This window comes from Aythya marila, assembly GCF_965140915.1.
Source record: "Aythya marila genome assembly, chromosome: 17".
In the NCBI taxonomy this organism is placed as follows: Eukaryota; Metazoa; Chordata; class Aves; order Anseriformes; family Anatidae; genus Aythya; species Aythya marila.
Window position 1 is genome coordinate 12,638,799 of NC_139058.1, and position 24,336 is coordinate 12,663,134.

Genomic DNA, 24,336 nt, shown 5'->3' on the forward strand with positions numbered 1-24,336 from the left:
GGCACCTGGTTTATATTCACCCTACTTTTTCCCCATCAAAGTCTATAATAGCTGTCACTGTAATTTTCTAGAAGCTTAAGAGCTGAGTTGTTTATTTATTTACTTTTAAGGCATCTGGATTTTTCAAATCATTGCAAAAGTTCATTCAGGGTAATATCTGCTACCAGGCAGAACCAGGCACTGAAGCCTGGTGCTGGTGAGATCATGCTCCCAGTGCTTTTTCTGCTCTGAACTGCAGTTTTTTGAGTTTTGCAGACAATTTTGTTACCCATTCTGTAAAGAACAGTAACCCATTCTGTAAAGGATGGTAAATTGAGGTTTTACTGATGTACTCTACCCAGAGAAACTAGGCAGTGATGTCGGTAGTCAGAAAAAGTTTTTTGTTGTTGTTAGTTTTTTGTTTGTTTGGTTGGCTTGGTTTTGTTGTTGTTGTTGTTTTGTTTGTTTGTTTTGATATATACATATCATTTTAAATTTACTTTGCATTAAGGTCAGGAAGAGTTGAAATCAGTGTAGAAAGAACCTGGACTACTCAGAAAATGAGAGTATACCCGAGATTAAAAAGTGTTTGCATTTACTGCGTCCTCCCAGGTGTACTCTCCTTTCAACAAGTCTCACTAATACTATTGAGCCAGTTTGTGCAGCCTCTCTAGACCACTTGGCTTCTAGAGTAGCTGCAGAGGATGGGTGAGAATAGCAAACATATACCAGAAGTGTAAAGTATTGCCTTGTTTTGAGTCACATGTGGAAGCTCAGTGTGTTCTCTTCTATTTCGCCTGTTCCCTTCAGCCTCTGGGGCTGCTGACAGCCATCTCCATCGTTGTTCTGCCTGTTCCCTCCTAGTTTAACTCTGCCCATCAGGACTCACGTGTTTGCCTGTCATTTCAATTTTCATCTCATCTCCTTTTACAAGGAGGAACTGGAAGCCTTTCAAGCTGGGTTGCTTTCTTTTTTTCCCACCAGGTTACTCTATCCCTGTCCCAGAGCTGTACCAACTTGGTAGTCGTGAGGGAGTAGCTTGTTAAAGCTCTGCTGTTCTGTTCTCCTGCAAAACCTTATAGTGCATGAATATTTTCCTCCATTTACAAAATACACCCATGTATTCGGAGGCCGCATGGATTACTCCCACTCAAAGCTGTCTCTGGATTATTTGTGAGGCAATTAAAAAACAGCCAATTCTTTTGCCACAGAAAAGAGCATTAACTTTCTGTTTGGTTTGTGTTCCATCTCACAGTCATGTACCTGCAGTGCAATTTTAGTCTTCCACTCTGTGCCTGCTTTACCTGCTTAATCAGTTGGCAGATTAATTTGTAAGGAATCAGAGAAAGACCTCGTCACTTTCTCATGAAATATTCAGAATTCTGATGACAACAACAACAAACAAACAAAAAACCTTTTTCTTTAAACAGTTGCCCCGCTATGGGTGAGCTTTTGCCTTATAACACAATGTAGCATTTACAGGCTCTCACAGCATAACTCTCCAGGGACACTTCTAAACTAAAATACAATCTGGTAGGATATTAAAAAAAAAAAAAAAAAACTCCACAACCTGGCAGGTTGAATTAACTATTGAATTATTTATTTTACTGTGCTTAATTGCTCTTTTTTTTTTTTTTGCTTCTCAGGTGTTGAAATGTGTTAGCATAGAGCAGAGATTTTCTATTGACCTGTTCCCCTTAAGGCTTTTGGTAGTGAGAGCTATACTGCTGCTGTGACAGCAGAAGTGGAGGTGACCAGCTAAAAGGGAGGCTGTTACTATTAATTCTCAAATGGAATTTTAAATGAAAAGCATGCGATAATTTTCCCGTTTAGTTCACATGTAAAATTCCACCTGCCCTGCAATAGAACCTCTTTTGTTTTTAATGGCTACTTAATGTCAATAGAAGTCAGGGTCTAGAGCCCACAGCGCAGCAGAACCAATGGCTATGAAACGCTTGGAGTGCTCAGAATACATCTGTGAATATTCAGTGCCAGAAACATCCTTCCTCTTTCCTGGCTGCTGTGCCTGCAGGCAGAAAGGCAGTGGGACAGATGACCTTGCAAGGGGAAATACCAATGGCCAAGAGGAGAAAAGGAACAAGGTGGAAGGTGGACCCAAGAAGACCACAGGACATTCTGCAGCCGTCTTGTCCTTGCTCCTGGCAAGACTCAGCAAGGACAGTGGCACACGGATTTGCTTAAAACCCTTGTTGCTTGTCATGTGCACTCATTTAACTCTTAGAGTAAAGGAGGATCTGCTCTCCCTCTGTCATGTTGGCTCAGAAAAACCCATGAAGACTTTTTTTTTTCTTTTTCTAGTACCCTTGGAAATTGCTGTTCTCTGGTCTTTGGTCCCCATTTGTTTTCTATGTACTGTATACCTACAATGGGGAAAAAAGTAGGAGGTGTTTTTCCTCTGCCTGCATCTTTTTTAAACTATATTTTCCAGATAAAATCATGTTTCACAGTTGTGCTATGAGGAAAATGCATCCATCTGTCAGTCTCCAATTTCAGCCAGATTTAACAGAAGGTTAAAGGTCTGAGAGATGGTAAGTTCAGAGAGGAGCTGTGGAAACTGCAACTGGATAGCATTCAAATCAGTTCTTCTACAGAGTGGCTAATTGCATGATCCCAAACAAGTTATAGGAGGTTTCATAGTGAACAGAGCTGTTAAAAATACCCAAATACAGGGGAACTGTGGATAAAAGTTTCTACCAGACCAGCTGTGTGATGGGAAGGATGGTTGGAAGGATGGTTGAAGGATGATTGCAGGATACCAGATCTCATCAATCACGTTACTCGCAGACATTAGTGTCAGTCATCACTGATGCTTCATTATATTCTGTGTCCTGCAATTTGTAGGTAATACACCTTTAGCAGGAAAAGGAGGGAGTACAGTGGAATTTGAATGAAGTTTGGCTGAGAAGGGTAAATGGGAGCATGGTTTCTGGTGAGATGAACAATGGGAGAATGTCTAGGCTCGGGTCTGGAAGAAGCATTAAAGAAAGGCTCCAGTGAGTGGGAGTGTGGAAGGAGGCCAGTGTGTAACAATTTAATGGAAAACCACAGTTTTCACAGAAAATATCTCCCAGAGAAGTTGTACTTTCCTGTCTGAAGGTATATTTCAGCCTGCATAGTTTGATTTTCCCCATATTCCTCTGAAGATTTCAGCATTCCTGTTCTGCCTTCTGTATGAGGTTCACCCACTGCGTTTGGCACCATGCAGGAACACGGAGCGCAGACAATTGCATTCTGGCTGATAATTATGTTGTGGAAGATGTAGAGCATTATGCAGACTCCTGTCTTTGAGAGATGGGAAAGAATAACATGACAAGGAGAAGAGAACTTCCCTACTTTCTGTCTGGGAGCAGGAAAGCAGAGATAGCAGAGATGGGGTGTTAATTCTCTGGGTGAGAAAAAGGACACATTTAGTGAAGGAGGGCAGGACTCAATAAGAGAAAGGCACACAATATATTAGCAGTCATAAAGAGGGTGCTAGGATCCATAAAAGAAGACATAATGATAGAGTATTATACTTGCTTTCTAGCTTAGGAATTGCTTTTTCACATCTCACCAAAGTAGTATCGAAGCAATGAATGGAGTTATGCAGCGCTGTAGTAATTAAAATTTTGCCAGACAAAGGGGGAGTTTCAATAAGGAAGCAGTGGAGTAAGAGGATTTCATCAAAAATTTTCAATATACCAAAGAGACAGAGACAGCCTGACATGAGAAAGAGGATCTGAAATATAAGCCAAGTATCTATTCGTCTGTGCTACACACAGCCCATCATTATAGATTATCCCTGAAGTTGGCAGTGTTTTAAGAAGATAGAAAATGGGGTATTTAAGGAACTAAGAAAAAAAGCTAAAGATCAAGATCCCAGGTCTATGAATAACCCTTTGCAGATACTATTTCATTCTGTAATATGTAATGCAATTTGCTATAGTGGCCTTAAGCAATGGATTCTCCAGCAAGTGTGTAAATGAAAAAGGAAGTTGATTTCCTCCTAATTTTCTACTGGCTATGGTTATCCTAACTACTTTTTAATGGAGATGTAGTTACACTTCTGTAGGACAAAGTCACAAGGTCACGTGGCTCTTTGGGGACCTGGCAAGGCCTGGGACCTTCTTTCCTTCTAGCGAGAGAAGCACTGAAGCTGAGGGTGAAGTGGTTTGTAGTCCTTCCCCTTTGGAGGATTCGCACCCAGGAATGGGAATCAGGACAAGGATACGCTTCATCACAGCATCCCCGGTACCAGGCTGAGTTTGACTTGGGAAGTTTTAATTATGCAAAGGAAAGGACATGTCTTTATTGAAGGGGTTTTTCCTCATCCACAGACTCTACCTTCACTTAGGATCAGTGTGATAACTGAATGGGACATGTTTCAGACAGCAAAAGTGAACTAACATTGTCTGAGTGAAGAGGGCAGCATGCAGCAGATACCACATGGCCCTTCTGATGCATGGGGCAGCACCAGCTTGCATACACAGGACGTGCAAGAACAGCACCTTCAGCTATTCATCTACCTAAACAACCTAGAGTGCTCATTGAGGCATCCTCATTGCTTTTCAGTGGTGCAGAAAAGAGCTATTCAGATTTGGCAGCCAAACAGCTGATCTTTAACTCTCCAGCAGGCTTTTATCCTGTGTTTGCTCCAGTCTGACTGGGGGCTGCAGGGCTGAAACCTCCCTGATAGAGATGTCAGGCAGAACAGATGGGGAATTTCTTCCTCATCTTAGAGACTGGGGAAGGGAGTGTGATTTTTTTTTTTTAATAGTTATGTGTTTTGTGTTTTTTTTTTTTTTTTTTTTACTTCTGTGAGCACTTATTTACAGGAAAGGAACTCTGCATGAAATATTCCACAGTTGGCCTCAGTGGAGAATTCTGTATGTCTGTAGATCTCCTTGTCTGCATCTGAAAAATGCATATTGTCAGTGAAATTTGAGGCAGCATATAAAATCACATGCAAAATAAGCTTTCAGTTTACACATCCTTTTTTCTTATGTTTCTGAGTTAAGATTTTACTTCATAGTTTCTGGCAGTGCTACAGCCAGAGTAAAATAAAGTGTTAAATACACTGAGCCATAACGTCTAAGAGAGAATACCATATGGTTGTTCATTTATGTCTTATAAGAACTTAAGGAAGAGTCTTCACAGAAGAAAAAGGAATTATGGTTTGTGGGGGAGGGGGAGATAAAAACAAAGTTGGATTTTTTTAATATTAGTTCATTTTTTATTGGAGTAAAAATTTGAATGGCTATAATGGAGAGGAAAAAAATGTACGTTTATCTCAAAACAACCTAGAGAGCAGGTTATTCAGATATCCACTTAGGAAGGGGCAGAACATAAGAGAAACTTTCCCAACACTGAAAGGGTTATGAAAGGGTTTGGTTTTGGACAAATGCAGAAGAAGTGCCATTTAAGAAAAAATAAATAGAAAGAAGCTGGTGACAAATGCCTAGTGCAATCCTTCTGCTTACAAACTGAAAGTTATTCTGGACCTCTTCCTCAAATGATGCAGGTTGGCAAAGCTTCCCTGGAGTTGTGAAGTTCATTGGAGCAGAGGAGTCGGACAGCAGAGGTTCTGGCCCGTGGCATGCATCTGGTTTCTTCTCTTATATCACATGTGCTTATTCCTATGTTGTGCCTTCTTAGAAGTCTGCTTGAAGTCAGTAGGTGGTTTTACATATTTAAAGGGTAAATTATATAATCATGTGTGCTGAGGAGCTCATTACTAACTTGTTTTTATCTTCTTTTTTTTTAAGAAAAAAAAAATCTGGAAGAAGCTGTTCTTTTTAGCGTTGTGAAAAATCAGACTTCCCCATTGGCATGAGCTCTGTTGCAATCTGATAAGGATGTAAGACAGCATAAAATTTGTGTTTGCTCTTATGTCTCCTGGGGTTCAAGCTGCTCTGCGTTGGCCCAATATTAAACAGAGAATGCATATATGTTCAGAGACAGACTTACAACAGGATTAGAGAAGCAAGTATGCTCACAGCATGACCTCTGCTTTTGCTCTCAATCTTCTTAGAAGCTTATTTTGTTCTCTGGGTTAAATTCTGCCTTCCAACTCTTTTCTGAACTCTAATGTTTATCTTGGGAGCACTTTCTCTTTGAAGCCCACAGTACTGGCATTGCTTGCACTCCCTTAGAAGTCAACCTGGATGCTCAACATCTTGGAAATTCCATTGTTTGACCTGCCTCTTATGCCACGGGTAGGCAAAAACATGAAATGCATGGGCTGTATTTAGATATACGCCCAACAGTCTCTGACAAATCAACACATCCTTTAGCTCCTGATGAGAGATTCCTTCCACAAATCCCCCAGGACAGTTTCTGCAGGGAGGATTCACTTACCAAAGCACCTGCTGTGGATGTCAATGTGCCTGTGAGAAGCCCACCAGAATTATGGTAAAGCCATATCTGCCTTCTGGCTTTTCAACCATGTACTGTCAGTTGCAGGACTCACGTGGGAATGAGACATTTGCAGTGTGTTCCTATATTTCAGGAGCCACTTCAGAGAAATAAAACCCAAGTGAAAATAGGCATTAGCTTAGCTGAGTCTATGAGAGAATTAAATTTACTGTCCTCTCTCTTCTGGCTTTATCCATTTGCTAGCAATATATTCAGAGGGGGAGGACAACGCTGACAAATATACACTTTTAGTGTGGATAGAAGGGAGGAACTTCTTTGTCACTCAAATTCTAGCCCAAATTGTCTGCTTGGTTTTTATAAGGTGGGGAAAAAACAAACAAACAAGCAAGCCTGGATGAGGCTAAGCACTACCTATAAAGCTGAATCTTGTGATTATATTTAGTTTACTGAAATCCGTCATGTCTGTGAATATGCCTGGGAGAATTTTTCCTCTTGCTTCAGTAAATAACTTGTCAACAATGTATGCTGCTCTGTTCCCATAAAGTATGTTTCTCGTATACAAGCTAGGAATCTAGTATTTTTTTTGGCATCTGTGAAAAAAAAAAAAAAAGGGAAGAATCTCAAAATTCACATCTGGCTTGTATACCTAATTAGGCAGGGCTGAATCCTGCCTCACTGCCAGCAGCGGCCATGTGGAAAGGAAATACTCAAATGCCATATTGCAGCTCATCAGCACAGCACGGCAAACTCACTTGGACTTCAGCAACCTCTTCCACTCAGTCATTTTTGTCCAGGGAGCTGCCAGGAGCACCTGATTTCTCCAGATGCTCAGTGGAGAAGACAAGAGATGAGGAAAGCAAAGAAATGAACATTGGCATGTATGAAGAGGATGAGTAAATCCACATAAGAATGTAGCAGCTTAAAATAAAGGAAAAAATTAGAAATGGTGAGGAAAGATTTAAGCATAATCCTTTCAAAAACCTTAAACAATCAGACAAAGCCAGAATTACCACCAAAGTTGACAAAGGATTTGATGCCAGTGCAGCTCAGCCGACAGACACAAGGCTACCGTGCAAGTCTGCTGAGGCCAAAAGAGATACTCCAGGTCTGGACTTGGCTAGCAGTGAATAGCAATTAAAAAACAACAACAAAAAAAACAACAACAACAACAACAACAAAAAATCATATTTCATGGATTAGGCAATGTAAACAGAGTCTATTACCCTTTCCTGTTGAAGCTCATAGTACTACCTCATTAGACAGACTGGCTGTTACCTCAGGATCTTGGCAGGTAGAAAAAGCACAAGCAATGTTGGTGGTGCAGAGGGCATTTGCAGAATCTGGGGGCTTGAATATTCCTGTAGATCGTACTGCAGTGTGATAGGGCTTGGTGTTCAAATACCCCCTTGCTATTTCTGCTGTCCCTGGTTGGGCAAGGGAAGCTGGGAAATGTGACAGGGGTACAAGGTTTAGCTGAGAAGTCACTCCATTTTGAGTTTTGTCAAGTAACAGAAGAACTCTGCACTGGATTTGCTCATTTCCTGTGTGACTCAGTCTGCTCTCTGGAGGATGTAATCCCTCCACTCTGTGATAACTTCTGTACCAAATCTGCTAAAGCGATGTCCAGGGGCTTCAGAGATGTATCTTTGGCAACACACAAGGGCTTCTGAAATGTTGTTTGAGTCAATTTTGTAACAAGGCTCCTGCTTCAAGCACTCTGCAAGGACAGTGACCTCCTCCAAGGTCATTTTTTTCCCCATATCTGCAAGGAGGACTCCTTTACAGGTTAATTAGTGGCCTGTCATTAACATCTATACCTGTTGTTTGGTGTTTTGAAAACCTTCATTTCAGAGGCCAGAAAGGAGTGGGAGAGCCTCCTACTGATATTATGCATGGGGATTACCACAGCTGAGCACGGTGGCACCTGATTAGTGATGGGAGAAGCGTGGCTGGCTGACATCTGCCTCTAGGCTGATGAACTGAGATAATATTATGGAAATAACAAACTAGATTCATCTTTTTTTGCATTCTTCCCTGCTTTATTGGAGTTGCAAGAGTTTTTCTGCTGGACACCCGCTGTTTTTTAAAGCACTTAATCTCATAACTATAATCTCATATTAATAACAAAACCGGCTTACCCTGATTTGGTAGGTCACATTGGCTTTTTAGGGAGGTTCATGTGTGTGGCCTAAGGACTTTATGAATTGGCATTCCAGATAATGTACTGCACTGTCCTGACTCTCTCTCAGGTATTTCTTGTCTCTCCCACTAAAAATAAAAATTAAAATTTTGGTTTTGCCTGGGGTGCTGCTCTTTAAATGCTTCTTTGGAGGCCCTTAGTGCCTTGCAGGAGTAGACTTTGATAGCAGAGGTACCGCACCAAAAATTGGAGGCCGGCAGTAGTAAGACAGACTTCAAAGCAGTCCAATCATGAGGGATGCCTTGATTTATTTTCAGAATAAATTAAGTAAAGTAAGAATACTACACATGTTGCATAAGAGATGAACATCTAATGCATAACATTCCTGGCCAGGCCTTCAGAGAGAAGACAAGGGGGATTTCTGCAGCTTGCAGTGGGGTCCTTCTCTTCCCACCACGCGTGTGATCAATCTTTTTATTAAAATTTACATGTTCTGTACTATTGGTGTTTAGCTGATTAAATTCAAATGTCCTTTTTCTAGAGGATTCCACATAAAACTAGCTTAACTCTCTACAGCTTCTTTCCAAATGAAATGCTGCAACGCCTTGCATTTTTTTTTTCAGTCATGCCCTTATTTTACATGATTTTGTGATGCTTTATCTGCAGTAGCTCATCCTCGATACTCAAAGGTTTCACTGAATCTGTCTCTTTTTACAGAAGTGAGAGGGGTAAAAAAAGAGAAAGCAAACAGTTCATGGCCTCATGTAAGCAATATGGAGTTTGTGCACACAAAAGAGAAATATTTTGGCCATATTTGAGTAAAGAGAAAATGCTGTTTTCTTACAGATGAGATCAGAAAATTTGTGTTAGTTCAGACTGAGACAATGCAGAATGAAAATGGAGGTTGAATTAATTTCATAACTTGTCCCTTTCTGTTGGTCTACACAAGAAAATACATGGTAACAAACAAAATATAACAGAATATGAAACAACAAATTGAAAGCACAGGAGAATGATTGCCTTTTAACCAACAACAAAAGTATAATGAGAAAAGATCAGTGTTCAACTCCTACTACCCCTGTGAATCACAGCAAGCCACCCTTCCCTCAGAGAAGATACATGTGAGAGCTCTGCAGAATCTTCAAAGTTTATTTCAAGAGGAAACAGTTACAAAAGAACAAGCTGGTGTCTGTTTCTAGTGCTGCTTTGAGAAGTGCTTTCCACCCTTATGTAAGTTTGCTGCCTTTTTGGATCTGTTTCTCTCAAAATTCTTAGCAACTTCAGACTACCTTGGTCAGAAATGGGTGTTTGCACTGAAGCTTTTTACTTTCCTGAAATACTTTGGGAAGTAGGTGCTGTTGAAAGCACATTGATGTTTTAAAGCCTTTTGAAATGATGGCACATTTCCTGCAGCTTGCTGCTTTTGCACTATCTGTCTACTGAGACCTTCTTATTGCCAGAGAGGCTTTAGAAGGTATAATGCAGCCATGCTTGTCATCCAAGCTAGATCCAATGGGGTCAGTCCTTAGAAAACAAGATTAAAACCTTTGAGTAACCTTCAGATTGATTCAGTCCCTTTTTGTTCTTCAGGCCCTATAAGCAAGAGGCATCCTGGTGGTGTAGACATGAAGAGATTTAGTTACTCTCAATGCTTGCCCATTGCACACTGAAATGACAGTGTCCAGGCATCAGAATAAGTGTTTGGGAAACGTTGTGTTGTTAAACCCTGGTACAGCTCCATAGAGGCAATAATTCGTGTGATGTTGGTATGTGAAATGTGCCACACTGAACCCTGGCTTCTGCTCTATGGCAGTGACCTGCACTCAATCCTGCTGCACTGGGTTTTGGGCTGCCATCTTACTGGTTCCTCCTCTCAGTATCAGAGAACTTTGGTTTATCAGACTGCAAAGAAGGGACTTGGTCTAAATGGGTGGCTGTAAAACATTTTCCTCTTTTTATTGTTCTCAGGGTGGAACCCGCACTTACCCGGATCAAAGAAGATCGAAAGCGGATCATCTTACCAGCGATTGACAACATCAAGTACAACACTTTTGAAGTGCAGCAATATGCCAACGCAGCCCATGGCTATAACTGGGGCCTCTGGTGCATGTACATAATCCCACCACAGGACTGGCTCGATAAAGGGGATGAATCAGCTCCCATCAGGTAAATCTCCCGTGTCACTTTGGTACTAAGGGTATCTCCATGTCAGCTGTCTGCCAAGGGAGAATTCAAGTGAACCAAGGCTGGAGGCTTTTGTACAGGGATAGTAAAATGAAACTGAGAAAAACAGATGGCTCTACAAAGCAGTTGATGCATGTGTCACAACTCAGAGCTGCACTGCAGTGTGCATAGAAGTGAGTGTGCTTTAGTTGTGAAATGTGATTCAAGTTCATGTTGTGTCCCTTAGTAGGATAGCAAGATCTTTTTCATCTAGGCTTTTATTTTCTAAACGGACTGTGGCATGTGTAATGAGCCAGATAAACATTGTGTGTATGAGAAACGAAGGTATTTTGTATGTGATTACAAGGAGGCTGTCTTCACTTTGGGTCTGTAGGCAGCATTCTTGGACATCAGCCCAAACCAGAGCTTCCCAGCAGCACAAGTAGGAGATGTGTTAGCCTTGTCTTGTTGGAGAGTTGCTCTTTTTCTGGAGAATTTTACATATGTTCTGAGTTTTCCCCCTGGATGAATTTTAAAATAACACTGGACCATATAAGCAGAGTATCATTTTACTTTCTCTGTAAGGTAACATTTTGCCTTACAGAAATGGAATTTTCTAAGGAAATACTGTTTCAGGAATTGTGATAGCAGTTTTGAGTATTGTTTAGAGGGATAACAGGAACTGATGAGAAAGGGACTTTCTTTCCCCTTCATTTGAAAGTTCACATCTAGCCTTTCTTCTCTGGGGCAGGTGCTTGTCTTACAGCTCCGCTGAGAAGTGCCATGCTGGGTGAAGGCACTTTTTTAGCAACAGCTGAAACGAATGCTAAAAAATACATAGCTCACCTATGCACTTTTGGTTTCTCTGCCCTGTTTTTGAGCTTTCTTAAGAAGGATACAAACTGCCACCTTAGAGACATCTTCATCCTGATGTGTACCAGCTCCATCCTAAAGTAAACTAAACCTGTGTTGTATGGGCCCAATGCACGCTCTGGCACAGAAGGTGATATACTTCCCTTCCAGCATAGAACCTGAGTTGTTGGGTCCCAAGAAGTTTATTCCCAATCCATCCAAGCAACTTGAACCTTGTCCAACAGGAAGGGCCCAAGTGGTCTTTTAGGAGTGAAAGGACACAGACAGACTGCTCACATTTCTAAGACTGGTTGGCTGGAACCATCTCACAGGATCCGGCCCTCATACAGGAAATAATATTTCAGTCCACATTTGAGCAAGTGTTGCAAGTTGCTCTTAGGTTCACTCATATGCCCTGTGACTGCAAGACAGAGCTGTGCAGTGACATTAACCTTACTTATCACAGGACAGCACAGTCCTTCCTCACTGACCCTTTGCTCAGCTTGAAACCTCAATAAGCAGTAAAGTAATTACTTAGAAAATCGGTTTTCTTGGATAGCATGCCCTGTCCTCCTGTCATTGTTTTAAAAGTGCAGGTGTTTTATATCTATTTCACTCAGCTTTGAGAAATAGATTATTGAAGAAGAAAAATTAATCAGCCAAAGCTTTCACTCCTGAAATGGGGGTTTCAGCCTTTTATTCCCGAAAGGTTTTGCACACTTCATTACTTCCAGTTTATATGTGAAATCACTGTATTAATTTTCACATTGGTTGTTCTCGTATTTGAGTATCTTCTGTTCAGGAGAACATTGTCAAATATCACATAAGACTGAACCAAGAGGTTAAACCTCAGCAACTTCCTTAGACACAATTTTCAGTGCACTATTTTCAGGTAGCTAGTGCACCCTCTGAAGCGTGGAATTCTGCAAAGAACTTCTGGAAATTGAGCTACGGATCTTTTTTAATAGAGAATAAGGAATCTTATCCCTGTGATGCTGTGAGAAGTGTTAGTTTTCTTTCAGCTGTTCGGGACCTGATTTACCACCGTAGGCTCCCCTCAGGTTTACGGTCAAGTTCTTGCCAGAGTTATACTGGCACTGAGTTGGAGCAATAAAGAAGTGAATAAGGTCCAAAAACTCAGGCCCTGAGTAGTGTTGCAATCTGATGCACATAAGCAGCTGGCTCCCAAGAGCAGTGATTTTCTTCTGAGCGGAAACCCTCCAGCTCACCAGTGCATAAATTGCACAGAGACGAGACCAGCAGCATGAGGAGGAGAGCACCTGACCCTTGCTGACAAACACAAGGAGCACCGAGATGTTCTCAGTATGGAAGGCTCTCTCCAGCAAATCACAAATTACATGCCCTAAAATGCAGAGATGTCAATGTTGAACCGTGAATGCTTACATGGCTCCCTGGGAACGTGTGCTTTGAAGGCAGTGATCAAGGAGAGCAGAGCAGTCGCTTTATAGCCATGCTGCCCTGATTTCTGATGGAATAGCACCTGAGTGGATTTGCCAAGGCATTTGGCTGTGCTGTTTTGTGCTGTTGGGTTATGCCTTGCTATAGAAATACAATGCAATTTTGTGTCTTAAATGAGATGCCGGTGTAATTATGGTAATGGAAAGAATGGAAGTATGAGTGTAATTGATGGAAAGGCTCAGGAAGTCTGTATTAAGAACTGGGATTTGAAAGCATGCATGATAGGAACTTACTAACTGTAAAAATTTAAGGTACATTTTCAAAAGGAAGGGGAAATCAGAAAAGTAAGCAGATTTCTTTAAAAGTCTCTGTAGGTCTGGGACAGGGTTTGGTTTTGTAACTAGCTTTCCACACAGTGTACTGCAACAATGATTTCTGTTTCAGTCCAGTTTGGCAGGCAGGCAAACTGGTCCACATTGACAGCGTTTGGAGCCCTGTGTCTGTTCAGTGCATTCATAAGACTGTTCGTCATCACAAAAACTGCAAGTTCATTCAGTCTTTGCCTGTCTCCCCTAAAGCTTCCTTTGACACTGTCTTTAGCAAATAAGGGGTTTGTTTTGCATGTCTCTGTTTTGTAAAAGAAAAGGCTAATAACTAATAACCCTAAGATTGGTTATGTGGTTGATGTAGACGAATTCTTACTCCCAGATCTCCAAAGGGATTAAAAATTTTCAGTGGAAAACATGTGCCCTGGTATCAGAGAGGATCAGAGCCCTGGCATTTCTGATGTTTACATTGCATGAATAAATATCTCGATCTGCAGAATTGGATGAGATATTTAGGAAGTAGAGTCCAATTTCTGTTTTCTTCTGGGATTACACAACAGATGTGCTTACTTCTCCTTTTCTCGGAAGTTTGTTACTTGAAGCCTGATCCTCTACTTTCTTGAACACTAACAGCCATGCAATCCTATTTAGAGCCTTGCTGTGAAGGAGCAGGAACTGCCCCTCAAGTCCATGGGACACCATATAGGCAGTTATGTCAAGTGCACACCATAATATGCCAGACCAGCTGTTGTGGTCCAAGTGACAAAAGGAATGTGGCCTTGAAGTGCAAACAAAGGTAAAGACATAGCAAGAATGAAGTGTCAGATTTTGTAATTTCTGGTACAGTTCAAAGTCAGTTCTTTTTTTTTTTTTTTCTCCATGTTAATAGTCTGAAATTCAGAACAACCAATGTTCCCCTTGCTTCTGCAGGCAATCCATTTTGCATGTTTGACATTTAAGATGTAAGATGTCTCTAACATGAAGATTTAAATGAGGATCGGTATTTTGACACGCTGTGTCCATCACATCATTTTCCATTTGTGTTCCTGAGAGCACGCTGCCCAAAAATGTCCTTATCATCTGGCAACAAACCACGTAACAAAGGATACCATTTCAGAGGGTTTCTAATGAATTTGACTGTGCAGTGAAACACGGTGGATTTTTTTTCTCTGTACAAAAGATACTCCTGGATTTTGGAACAGCAAGGAAGGTGCCTGGTATCCTGAGCTCTGTCTCGTCTTCCCACGCCTGACATGATGTTGATGGACTGCTCTGTTTGGTTTCATGATCTGCAGCCACTAACACTGGAGTCGTTAGTCAGCCTCACTCAGCCGAGTGTTGCACGGCTTTCTGTATTATCTTCCTCCAGCAGCAGCGGTGCAGCTCGTTGTTGCATGTTCTCACTTACTGCTTTAATATGCTATGGCTTGGTACTGCAAGGAACGTGTGTGTGCACTCACCGAGTCAGCCACTCCAGAAAGCACGTGTGTCTTGTGCACATACAGGAATGATTGTCTGGAATGCCTACGGTGAGGCTAAAGCTGCCTGCTTTAGCTGAGATTGTGCATGCCCATGTCACCTGCAAGTTAGACGTGCTGCTGTGTCGTAGAGGTGGGGATACAGCTGTCTATGCTGCCCTGGGAAGAAATCCATCCGTGTACATGAGCTTAAGAAGGGGTTCAGCTGTAAAGTCTGCTGGGATAAACCATGCAGTCATGTAATAATACAACTGATGGCTGTTAATTGATTGATTTTGGCCATCTTTTGATTTGCTGGTTCACCGGAGCCCATAACAGAGCAGTTTTTTTTTTAGTTGTCCAGGTTCTGACAGGTGTCCTGCCTGTTCGAAAAAATACACTTCTGCGGGGCATCAAAATGTTATTCTACATCCCTGTTTCCCTGCCAAGCATTCCTAGCCAAGCATTCTGAATTGCTTTTTTTTTTTTTTTTTTTTCTCTTGCTATATCTCTCCAAAGGAGTTAGCAAACCTTCTCTTCATTAAGCTTGTCAGGTTTTTTCCTGCAGCTCCTGAACAGCAAATTTGTCCTTGAGTTCTGTTCTCACAGCCTGGTGTGATTCTTTTATTGCAAAAGACATGATTTGTAAGAAAAAATAAATGCTTACGCAGTCTTCCCCACTTATCTGTCAGGTCAGGGTTGAGATGCTGCTTAGGAACCTGAATCAGAGCAATGTTCTGCCAGGAGAGGTGGAAAACTCAAAGATATGGTGTGTGATATGTCATTTCAACCTCTTTCTCCTTATCCCTGTGTATAGATTTATGTTTATGTATTTTTTTTGTAATTATTTTAATGTCTATATTTGTATATTTGAGTGCTTTTGCAGGTCAGTTGTCCTGGAAGTAGTTCTTACAGCATGCTCTGAAAACTGTTTCAACTTGACCTGATTGCACACAAAGTGACCTTAAGGCAGGGGGAGAAAGGTGTGTAACGAAGAGGAAACGCTGTGGTTTCACGTGCAGTATGTCAGTCTGGTGCTCAGCCCTTTCTCCTTTGCTTGCTCCTGACGAAGCCCCCAGGCAGTATCCTTCAGCTGCCCACAGAGGGAAGGAGGGCGATGGACCTGGCTGGAGAAATGGGTATGGGCACCTGCTGCAGTTCTACCAACAGAGCCATTCTCCCGGAGGTCTTGCTAAAATAAAACAGCCTCGGCTCAGACCTACAGCAAGTGGCTTTCACTTCTCTGCCCCTGGAGCCCACCAGGCAGCAGGCACTGCTCCCTTCCATGCAGTGCCTCTTCCCCCACGTCACCACCCACACAGTACCTGCTGCAGCAGGGAGGAAGGATTTGCTGCCATGAAGTGCTGCTTTCACTGCTTCCTCCCTTTCCCCAGGGCAATATGCAGAATAATCTCTCTCCCCTATCTCCCTTGCTACAGCCATGCCATCAAGTAATTTCCACAAATTGACTATGCTGTATCTTTCACCAGCGCAGAATCAATAGTATTCTGTGCTGCCTTCTAAGATTTTAACTGTAAAAGCCACTTTACTGTGTTTCCTGTTATCCTTTTGCTGCTGCTGTTGATTATAATTAAAGTTTATAGGATCCTCAGTTGCGTGAGAGAATATTGCACAGATCAATTAATTCTCTCAACACCTTTGAGGTGTTGGTAAAAAACAGTACATCTCCAACTGCTGGTTCATGATGCCTTCCTTCTAAAAATGTCTCTGGTTTACTACAAAGTCCATGACTAAAGGAAAAAGGTCATTTTCTATACAGCAGCTGTAGTTTAAGTTAATCTGTTTCACTTTGCAGCTGAGAAGTGCTAAAGGCATGCACCTTCTCACTTTCCACCCTTTGGCCAGGGGTAGGAGTTTAAGACATGTTAGCACAGTTGCTTTTGCTTGTATGTTTGTTTCAGACTTGCAAGGGGAGTGCTTGTTGTGCTGTATTGAAGCAGTAGATATACTGGAGCTTTTCAGGTGCTGGGGAACCAGAGATGACAGCCAAGTGACCATGCTTTTTGGGGGACACGTTTTCTGAACGTGTTTGCAATATGTCAGTGTTATGCCGCGGACTAATATGAAATAAAAAAAACAGCTGGAAGTGCTTTTAGAAATGAATTTTAAGGCTTTTAAGCTGCCGAGGCAGTTTAAAAACTTTTATCCAGTATTATTATCTGTGCTTTGCAGCCAGAGAGGCAGAGGCTGAGGGAGGTGGCTCACTGAGGAGCAAGTGAATGACAGGGCTGGGAGCAGAGCCGAGGTCCCAGCCTCACAGCACTGTTGCCAGCTCACTGGGCTGTGCGATCGCATCGCACTTAGTTTACAGTTGGGTCAGTCAAAGCACGGGGAAGTTAAGGGCCTGGGCTTGATGAGGGCTGAATGTCCAAAACTCTGGTTGAACCTGATGGAGGTGCTGACACACACTGTTCAGAAAATGCAATGTTGTGCTTCCTAGGCAATTTCTTCCTTTGCATCAGGATGCGGCAAGGGCAAAGCCTTGGGTTTCTCATTTCATTTTCCCTGCAGTGACCACACTCTCCTTCAGCTTCTGGGGCTGCAGCCGTGCTGCTGCACAGATGTGCAGTGACTGTGGGAAGCCAAATTCAAGTGGAGAAAAGCACTGAGGGTGACAATTTTTAACTGGCATCTCTGAAGAGCTGGATGTGGTCCCTTCTGCCATTGCATTGCTTTTGATTCTCATTCCTGAAAATATTTTTTTCTGAATATGCCATGAAGGCTTGTGGAGTCTGCCTGCATTTGCGTATACCAAATGAGAAGAAATAAAACCTGTGAGAGAGAGAGAGAGAGTGTTGCAACAGCAGTCCTCAGTGGCATTTGTCTGAGAGTAATGATTATGTAGTTGCATCCAAAATGTATTTTCCACCCCCATTCAATTAACAGGTTGGTGTTTTAATGGACAGAGCTGGCGGCTGTAAAAATCCCTCCCCAAGGGAGAGGGATTCCAGCACCTGAGAGCAGTCTGTAGAGCCAAGATGTAGCACTCCTCGGTAGGAAAGGAGGAGAAAAACCCTCCTGGGAGCATCCTGCTGCTTTAAGGAACTGCCTCTGGAGGATTTTTTTAGGGGGCTGGAAAGAGAGTGGGTCTAATCCAAAACTAAAGCTCAGTTTTAAAAAGCAGTGATGCTCTAGCATTCATCCACTGAAGCCTTGTTCTTAGCTTTAAATACATAAAAAAGCAAATGAAGAAAGTGCCTTGTGCTTCTTCTCCCCACCCCCTTCTCTTTTTGTCATGGTTAAAGCTTAAGAAATACCTAAATAATCCCTCAAAGGCTTATTTAATTTCAGAGCTACCGAATTTCCTTTCTTTGGTCATGCCCTTCTTTTATTTCACTTTCCAGACAAAATTTATTCCTTGGTAGCCTAAAAACCATTTTTCAATGATGCAGGATCTCAGCCTTTGTTGAGGCAAGTCTGTCTTCAGGCGTGGCTCTAGGAGCTATAAACAAGAAGACACATTTTAGCTAATAATTACCATTTACAAATTCCATCCATCTCACAAAAATCCCGGTATATAAGTACATGAATAAAGAGAAGAGGGATGTGTCCTGCCGAGAGCACCCAAGAGACTGATCCAACAGACATCCTTCACAAATAGCAGCACCAAACAGAGGCGTGCTGGTGTTTCTTGCACGTACAAGAGGGGGACTGGGGGGCTGTGGGAGAGGTCTAAGCACCGAGAGCTCTGGCGGTGCCCCTGCCGCAGTTTGTTTGTAGGGTTTGTGGCACCTGGCCTTAGTTTCCCCCAGCCTTTTGGAATGAGTGGCTGCAGGGAGCTGGCTAAGAGCCCCACTTCAGTCCCAGGTCATCCGTGAAAGCCTTTGTAAACATTGCTGACTCTCCCCTCTGCAGCTCGCAATCCAGGGAGTGCGTCTTACTCAAGGGGGGAACGTGAGAGTTAACCGAGCTATTTCAGCTTCTTTGTCAGAAACGGTGACGATCAGATGTGTTTCTATCAACAGCTGCCTTTTCCAATTATGCAGAGAAAACAAGAGAGGGATAGTGTGCACTGCAGCATGGGCCTGTAATGATCTGAGAGGCTGCAATGGCTTTCAAACAGAGAAAAAGTGCAAGGGAGAGAGACTGAAACAGTACCAGTAATGTGAGCGCTACAGCAGAGTCCATTACAGCTAAGTAATAGGAGTGTTTCAGCAAATGAACCTTTTCAAAGGTACCAAATAGTTCCTGCCACAGGTCGGACTGCGCTCTGCAATGTCGGGGTATGCATTAGGGACAAAGAATTGTTATATCTCACCATACCTCGGCCGTTGCTTTGAAGCCTTTTAACCTCCTGCTATAGAGATGATGAATTCCTGGTGAGAAAAGGACCTCGTGCTAGTGCCAGTCCAGCAGCCACCTGCTGCTACCAGTGGGATCCACCAATACCTGGGTAAAAAGAGTCTTCTTTTCCCCAGTCAGGGCGGTTTTTCATGTGTGTATGAAACTGCCTTGTGAATATGTTTCTGAGATGCCACTGGTAAATATCTTGTGAATTATTTTCTGGACAAATTGGAGAAGCATTCAGCTATGTGTAAATTTGTTAGGAGGTGGTTTCTGTAATAGCTAATAACTGACTTTGTTCTTTTCTTTTGCCTCTTTCAGGACACCAGCCATGATTGGGTGCTCGTTTGTAGTAGACCGAGAGTATTTTGGTGAGATTGGCCTACTTGACCCTGGTATGGAGGTCTACGGAGGAGAAAACATCGAATTAGGCATGAGGGTGAGTAAGAAAGGAGACACTTTGTGCAATGTCTGTTTGCAAAGAAAAACAGGAGCCTGTGGCCCAGCAAAAGTGCTGCCTACCTGACTGCAGGCCATTGCGCTGAAGTAATTGATACTGCAATGCTATCTGGAACGGACAGTCCCAGTAAATGAATGTTCCTGGTCTTACTGGCATTGAGACAACTGAAAACAGTCAGAAATATGGTTCCTTGGTTCATTCTGTCAGTGTATGAACCCGATGAGACAAATTCTCCTCCTTTTCCAGTAGCTTTGTTTGTGTTTAGAGCTGTGCTAACAGTCTGTGTGTGCTCATTGCACCTAGATGATGTTGTCTGTATGTGGTCTAGCAGATGCAGTACTGATAGAAAACTAAGACCAGGCTGAGAGATGTTCTACATAATACACATGAGAATTGTGGTGGTGTTTTAGGACGTTAAGGGTCTTTTTTACAGAATAAGAACTACGGGGTACAGGTACAGTCCTGAGATTGCTGTATATCATGTTTTCCAACATTGTCTTCCTTCAGACTTGTACTTTGTGACTTCTTCAGTGGTATTCTCACAGAGTCTTTGGGGCCAGCAGGTATCAGTCCGCACTGTGCTTCTGAGCCTATTTGATACTTGTCATCCTTTGGCCTTGTTTTTAAGTTGCTGCTTGCCATCAAGTCCTTCTGAAGTCCAAGGAACCTGCCATTGCTTAGCACTTGAAAATTAGACTACTTAATGTTGCATGAACACAGTTTCCTCATTATAAAGCTGGCTGTTTAATTATTTTCCCCTTACTCTTTATTCCCTGCTTCACAGAAACACGTCCCTGGTGCATGTAATGTGCTCGTTAAAGCATATATTCTGCTCATGCTGAAACACTGAACATCAAATTAGTCCATCCTTTATCCAGCTCTTTTTTCTTTTTTTTTTTGTAAAATGGCTCCAAACTCCTTCACACCAGTGGGCTGGGAGGGAAGGTCATTGTAGCCAGAGCATGTTTTTGCATATGGGTGTGTGTTTATTATTGCAGAATCACAAGAGGGATGGGGTTTTTAATGGGACTGTGTGGCTACACTGCGTACACTTTCAGGTTCAGAATTCACACTGGGGACAGAAAAACTGCTACCACAAATCATCCAATTTTCCTTAAGAGGGTCAGGCTATTACCAGGATTGTGTGAGCTTTCCTTTATCATTGTGCAGGGCTTTGAGCTGTTTGAAACTTTTTCCACATGGCTGCTTCCTGAATAGATTGAACGCTCTGGCAAAACTCTGGTGTGGCTGATGAATAAGCCTCCTAAGAAATCTGAAAGCTGTCACTCTTCCTTACACGAGAAGAACTTGCTGAGTACGATTAGGGCTCCTGGTAAATGGAGGCAAAGGTTTTAATAGGATTATGAAATGGCACTTGCTTGAAGAGCCGAGGATTTGAAGTGTGTGAAGACAGGTTTTCAGGGGTAGGAAGCCTGTTAAAGTCTGTAGATACCAAGTTCTAGAAACCAGTTCTTGGTCTTTGGGGCTTTTGTTTGTTTGCTTGTGTGCTCACTTGTTGTCTTTCTGTATAAGGAATAATTAACCCTACTCTAAAAGTTGGAAAAGGGATTTATAAAAGTACAGGAGTATGATTGAGTTCATTCTGCAATAAGCTGTACAATGCATTGTATGACAATAGCACGGAACCATCCGTCTATGTTTTCTGCCTGAATCCAGCACAGTAAGTAACTCAGTGTGTGCGCCTTCTAATCTGCAAGTCCTCTGCTGATCCCCTCCTGGGTGTCTTTCAGAGCTGTCAGAAACTAGCAGCACGAAAATGCACAGGAACATCTTCCCTTCCCTGTAGGATATTTATAAAATCCCCGTGAATCTACAAAGACTTTTTTTTATAACTGCAGAATCTCAAAGTAAGTTGCAAAAATTCATTCCTTTCCTGAGTCCTGGTGTGCTGATCTGCACAAGGACCAGCGTCCAGAGGAGCAGCCATGGAACAAGGACAACTGCAGACCAGAAACTCGGACCAGGAGGGCAGAGGCTGGCCAGGAAATTACGAAGCCACAACCCTCCCACACAGTATTTCCTTAGCATTTCAGCACAGTGCCTATACAATGAATACTAGATCAGCTTTCCAGTCTGGAGCAGAAGAAGCCACACAGCATGGATTTTATAGCAAATGTGTGACACAGCTGCGAGCCTCATGGTACACTGAATCTCCTAGGCAAATCTCCACATGATGCTGTCCAACTTTTCTCCGCAGCAGCCAGTGTTGAAGACTTGCTGTTGCTCAGAAGCCTTGTGAGGGTAACTGGGCTACTGCTGTCTTTCCCTGGAGTGTGGCTGTACTGGCACAGCACCTGGGCGAGCTGAGCAGGGAAGAGAGGCAGAGTACTGAGCATGTCCCCTGCAGCTGCATGGAGGGATGCTATTGCCCATGTGTGACTGTGTGTGAAGCAAGGAAAGACACAAAAGGAAGGAATAAATGGATGAATAAAGAGCAAGAAATAATGGTGGGGAAGTGGTGGGACACGTTCGTCTGAAAATAGACCCTATTTTAAAACGCTATGACAATAATCCTTTAAACTTCTTTGCAAATTATCATCATGTTACTGCTAAAGGAAAATGGATTAGGCTTGGAGAGTCCGAATTAGATTACATTGCATCTAATGAACCTTCATTTAAATTGTTTTCATAATGTGGAATAGGGAAAGTCGGTGCAACTAATGAGCTGATTTGGGAGGATACTATTTGATAACCCAGCTAATCCCCCTAAGATCTATTGTTTATTTAATAATAAATAAATCTTGGATATTCCAGTGTTAGCTGTACCCTTTTCTAAATTCCAGAGTTGGGAATATTTATATAATTAACCTAAGCAATTTTCTGTATTGAGTAAGCCCCACATAAAATGATTGGGAGTACCACATCTGATGAAAATACTCTGGGCTCTCCGGTTCTTTTTAACTCACATTTTTTGTTTGTTTGTTTGTTTATTTTTGTGTAAATATACCAGTTAGAGCTGTGACATTCTCCTAATGGGGTAGCTTTGCAGTGAAGCCAGTGTCTGCCAGGCTAGGGAGATAATGCTTTGTTTGGGAAAAGCACCAGCCATTCTGGGAAATAAAAGGGAGGTGGGTATGTTTGCAGGCTAGCAACAGTAGGGAAATAGATGGACCCTTATATAATGTCATCTTGTAGTATATTTTTCAAAGATGACAGTTTCACTGCAAGATGGATAAATACAGGACTGCATTCAGGTTTGGACAGATGTTTTGATTCTGTTAGTGTTCCAAAACCAGCTTCTAAACCTGATGGGAATTGTCTGTGAACAGCTAAAAGCTGATTTTGACCTGGAAGTGTATGAAGTCAAATTGTGCCTGACTCCTGTGTGGATGGGGTGTGCTCCACAAGCATCAGCACCTTGCCTTGTTTGCTGCTCAGCACCAGCCACCATGCCACTGCTCCATCTCCTTGGTCCTGCTTGGATCCAGTGAGGGGTAGATAGCCCTGCTTGTATTTCAGCCTGGTTCAGCTATCCCTTAACCAACCTGGAAGCAGAGATGAGGAAAAATGATGGAACTTTCTCCTGCAGAAAAGCTGTGGATGTGTCAATGCCTTAAGGAGACAGCCTTGTCTCAGGGTAGATCATGTTCATCTTTGCTGCTTCTGGGCACCGAATGGTCTCTCTGACCTGCAGTACAGTGAGATGGCCCAATAGAAATGGGACAGTCACCTAGTGCTTGATTTTTGTTCAGACATGTATTTAAAATATAGAGGAAGAGAGGGATCCATTTAGGTGAGGGTCCCAATTATGACCCTGTAAGAAATTGAGTGGTAAGCTCCTGAGTGGGAGCTTACAAACATATTTAGTTATTTGGAAAGGGATTATATAAACACTAAAAGCCTAGTTTATGTTTTGACCTAATACAAGCAGTTTATGATGCATCTTTTTATAGAAGACTCATTAATCATTTCACTAAGTATCTCTTCTCTTCCTCTGGTGCTGCAATGATAAGGTGAATGAATTGTTGTTCTTATTTTGTACACATCGACTGTAATGGTGAGTGGGAAGAGATCAAGCATTCATCTTAAAGGATGCTCCAGCAAAAAAAAATGAAATTCTACTTCCACCATTAAGAATCTAAATAAATTAAATAAAATTGTTGTCACATCGACAGATGAAAACAAAACTTTTTCCCTCTCACAGCCAGCATCAGCCAAATTACTTTCTTCTCAATAGCACTGTAATATACCTCAAAGGAGGACATCTGCATTAGTTGATGAATTGTTTTCAGTGCTATCTCAGAGATTTTTAAAACAGTAGTAATAATAATTAAAGCAAAACAAAAACCTAGTATCTTACCCAATTTGAGATATCTTAAAGGAACCTGGAGTTTAAGAAGTCATGGCCGGAGAGATCAACTGGGAATATCCATAGGCACCAGTGTGACAGATTAATTCTGTGGTGGATTCGGTTCTCCAACAGGGCTTAGATTATGTGGTTAAGAGTGGCCAACCCACCTAGCTGAAAGCAAGCCTGGGTTGTATATGGAGAGATACAGAGAGTCCCACCTTTGTCTTTATAGAAATATTGTTTGAACTGTAAAAAATCATGATGCAGATTCACTGGAATCTCTCTAACAGGAAATAGAACTCATTACCTAATGCACAAGCAAATCATACTTTCCAAATTTATGCTACATGACCTAGCTTTGCTTTCCTAAAAACCAGATGAGCTGTGTTTTCTCTGATCAGAAATGCTAATGGCAGGTAGTTGAATAGTGAATTCTTGACCTTATTTTATTACTTTTAGCTAAGGAGATTTAGATTCCTTTGTTCCTTTGAGCAGGCAGTGTTTTAAACACAGATTCGAGGTTGGTGTGCTGTAATAAAAATGTCACA

At 42.1% G+C, this 24,336-nt stretch overlaps 1 protein-coding gene across 1 annotated transcript in view; it reads left to right on the forward strand.

Moving 5' to 3' along the window:
• GALNT9 (polypeptide N-acetylgalactosaminyltransferase 9) overlaps nucleotides 1-24,336 on the forward strand; it is a 142,388-nt gene that overhangs the window by 52,238 nt on the left and 65,814 nt on the right. Inside the window, exons 5-6 of the mRNA XM_082774108.1 lie at nucleotides 10,463-10,660; nucleotides 19,338-19,455. Of these exons, the coding sequence (XP_082630234.1) occupies nucleotides 10,463-10,660; nucleotides 19,338-19,455 (316 nt within the window). The remainder of the gene's footprint in view (nucleotides 1-10,462; nucleotides 10,661-19,337; nucleotides 19,456-24,336) is intronic.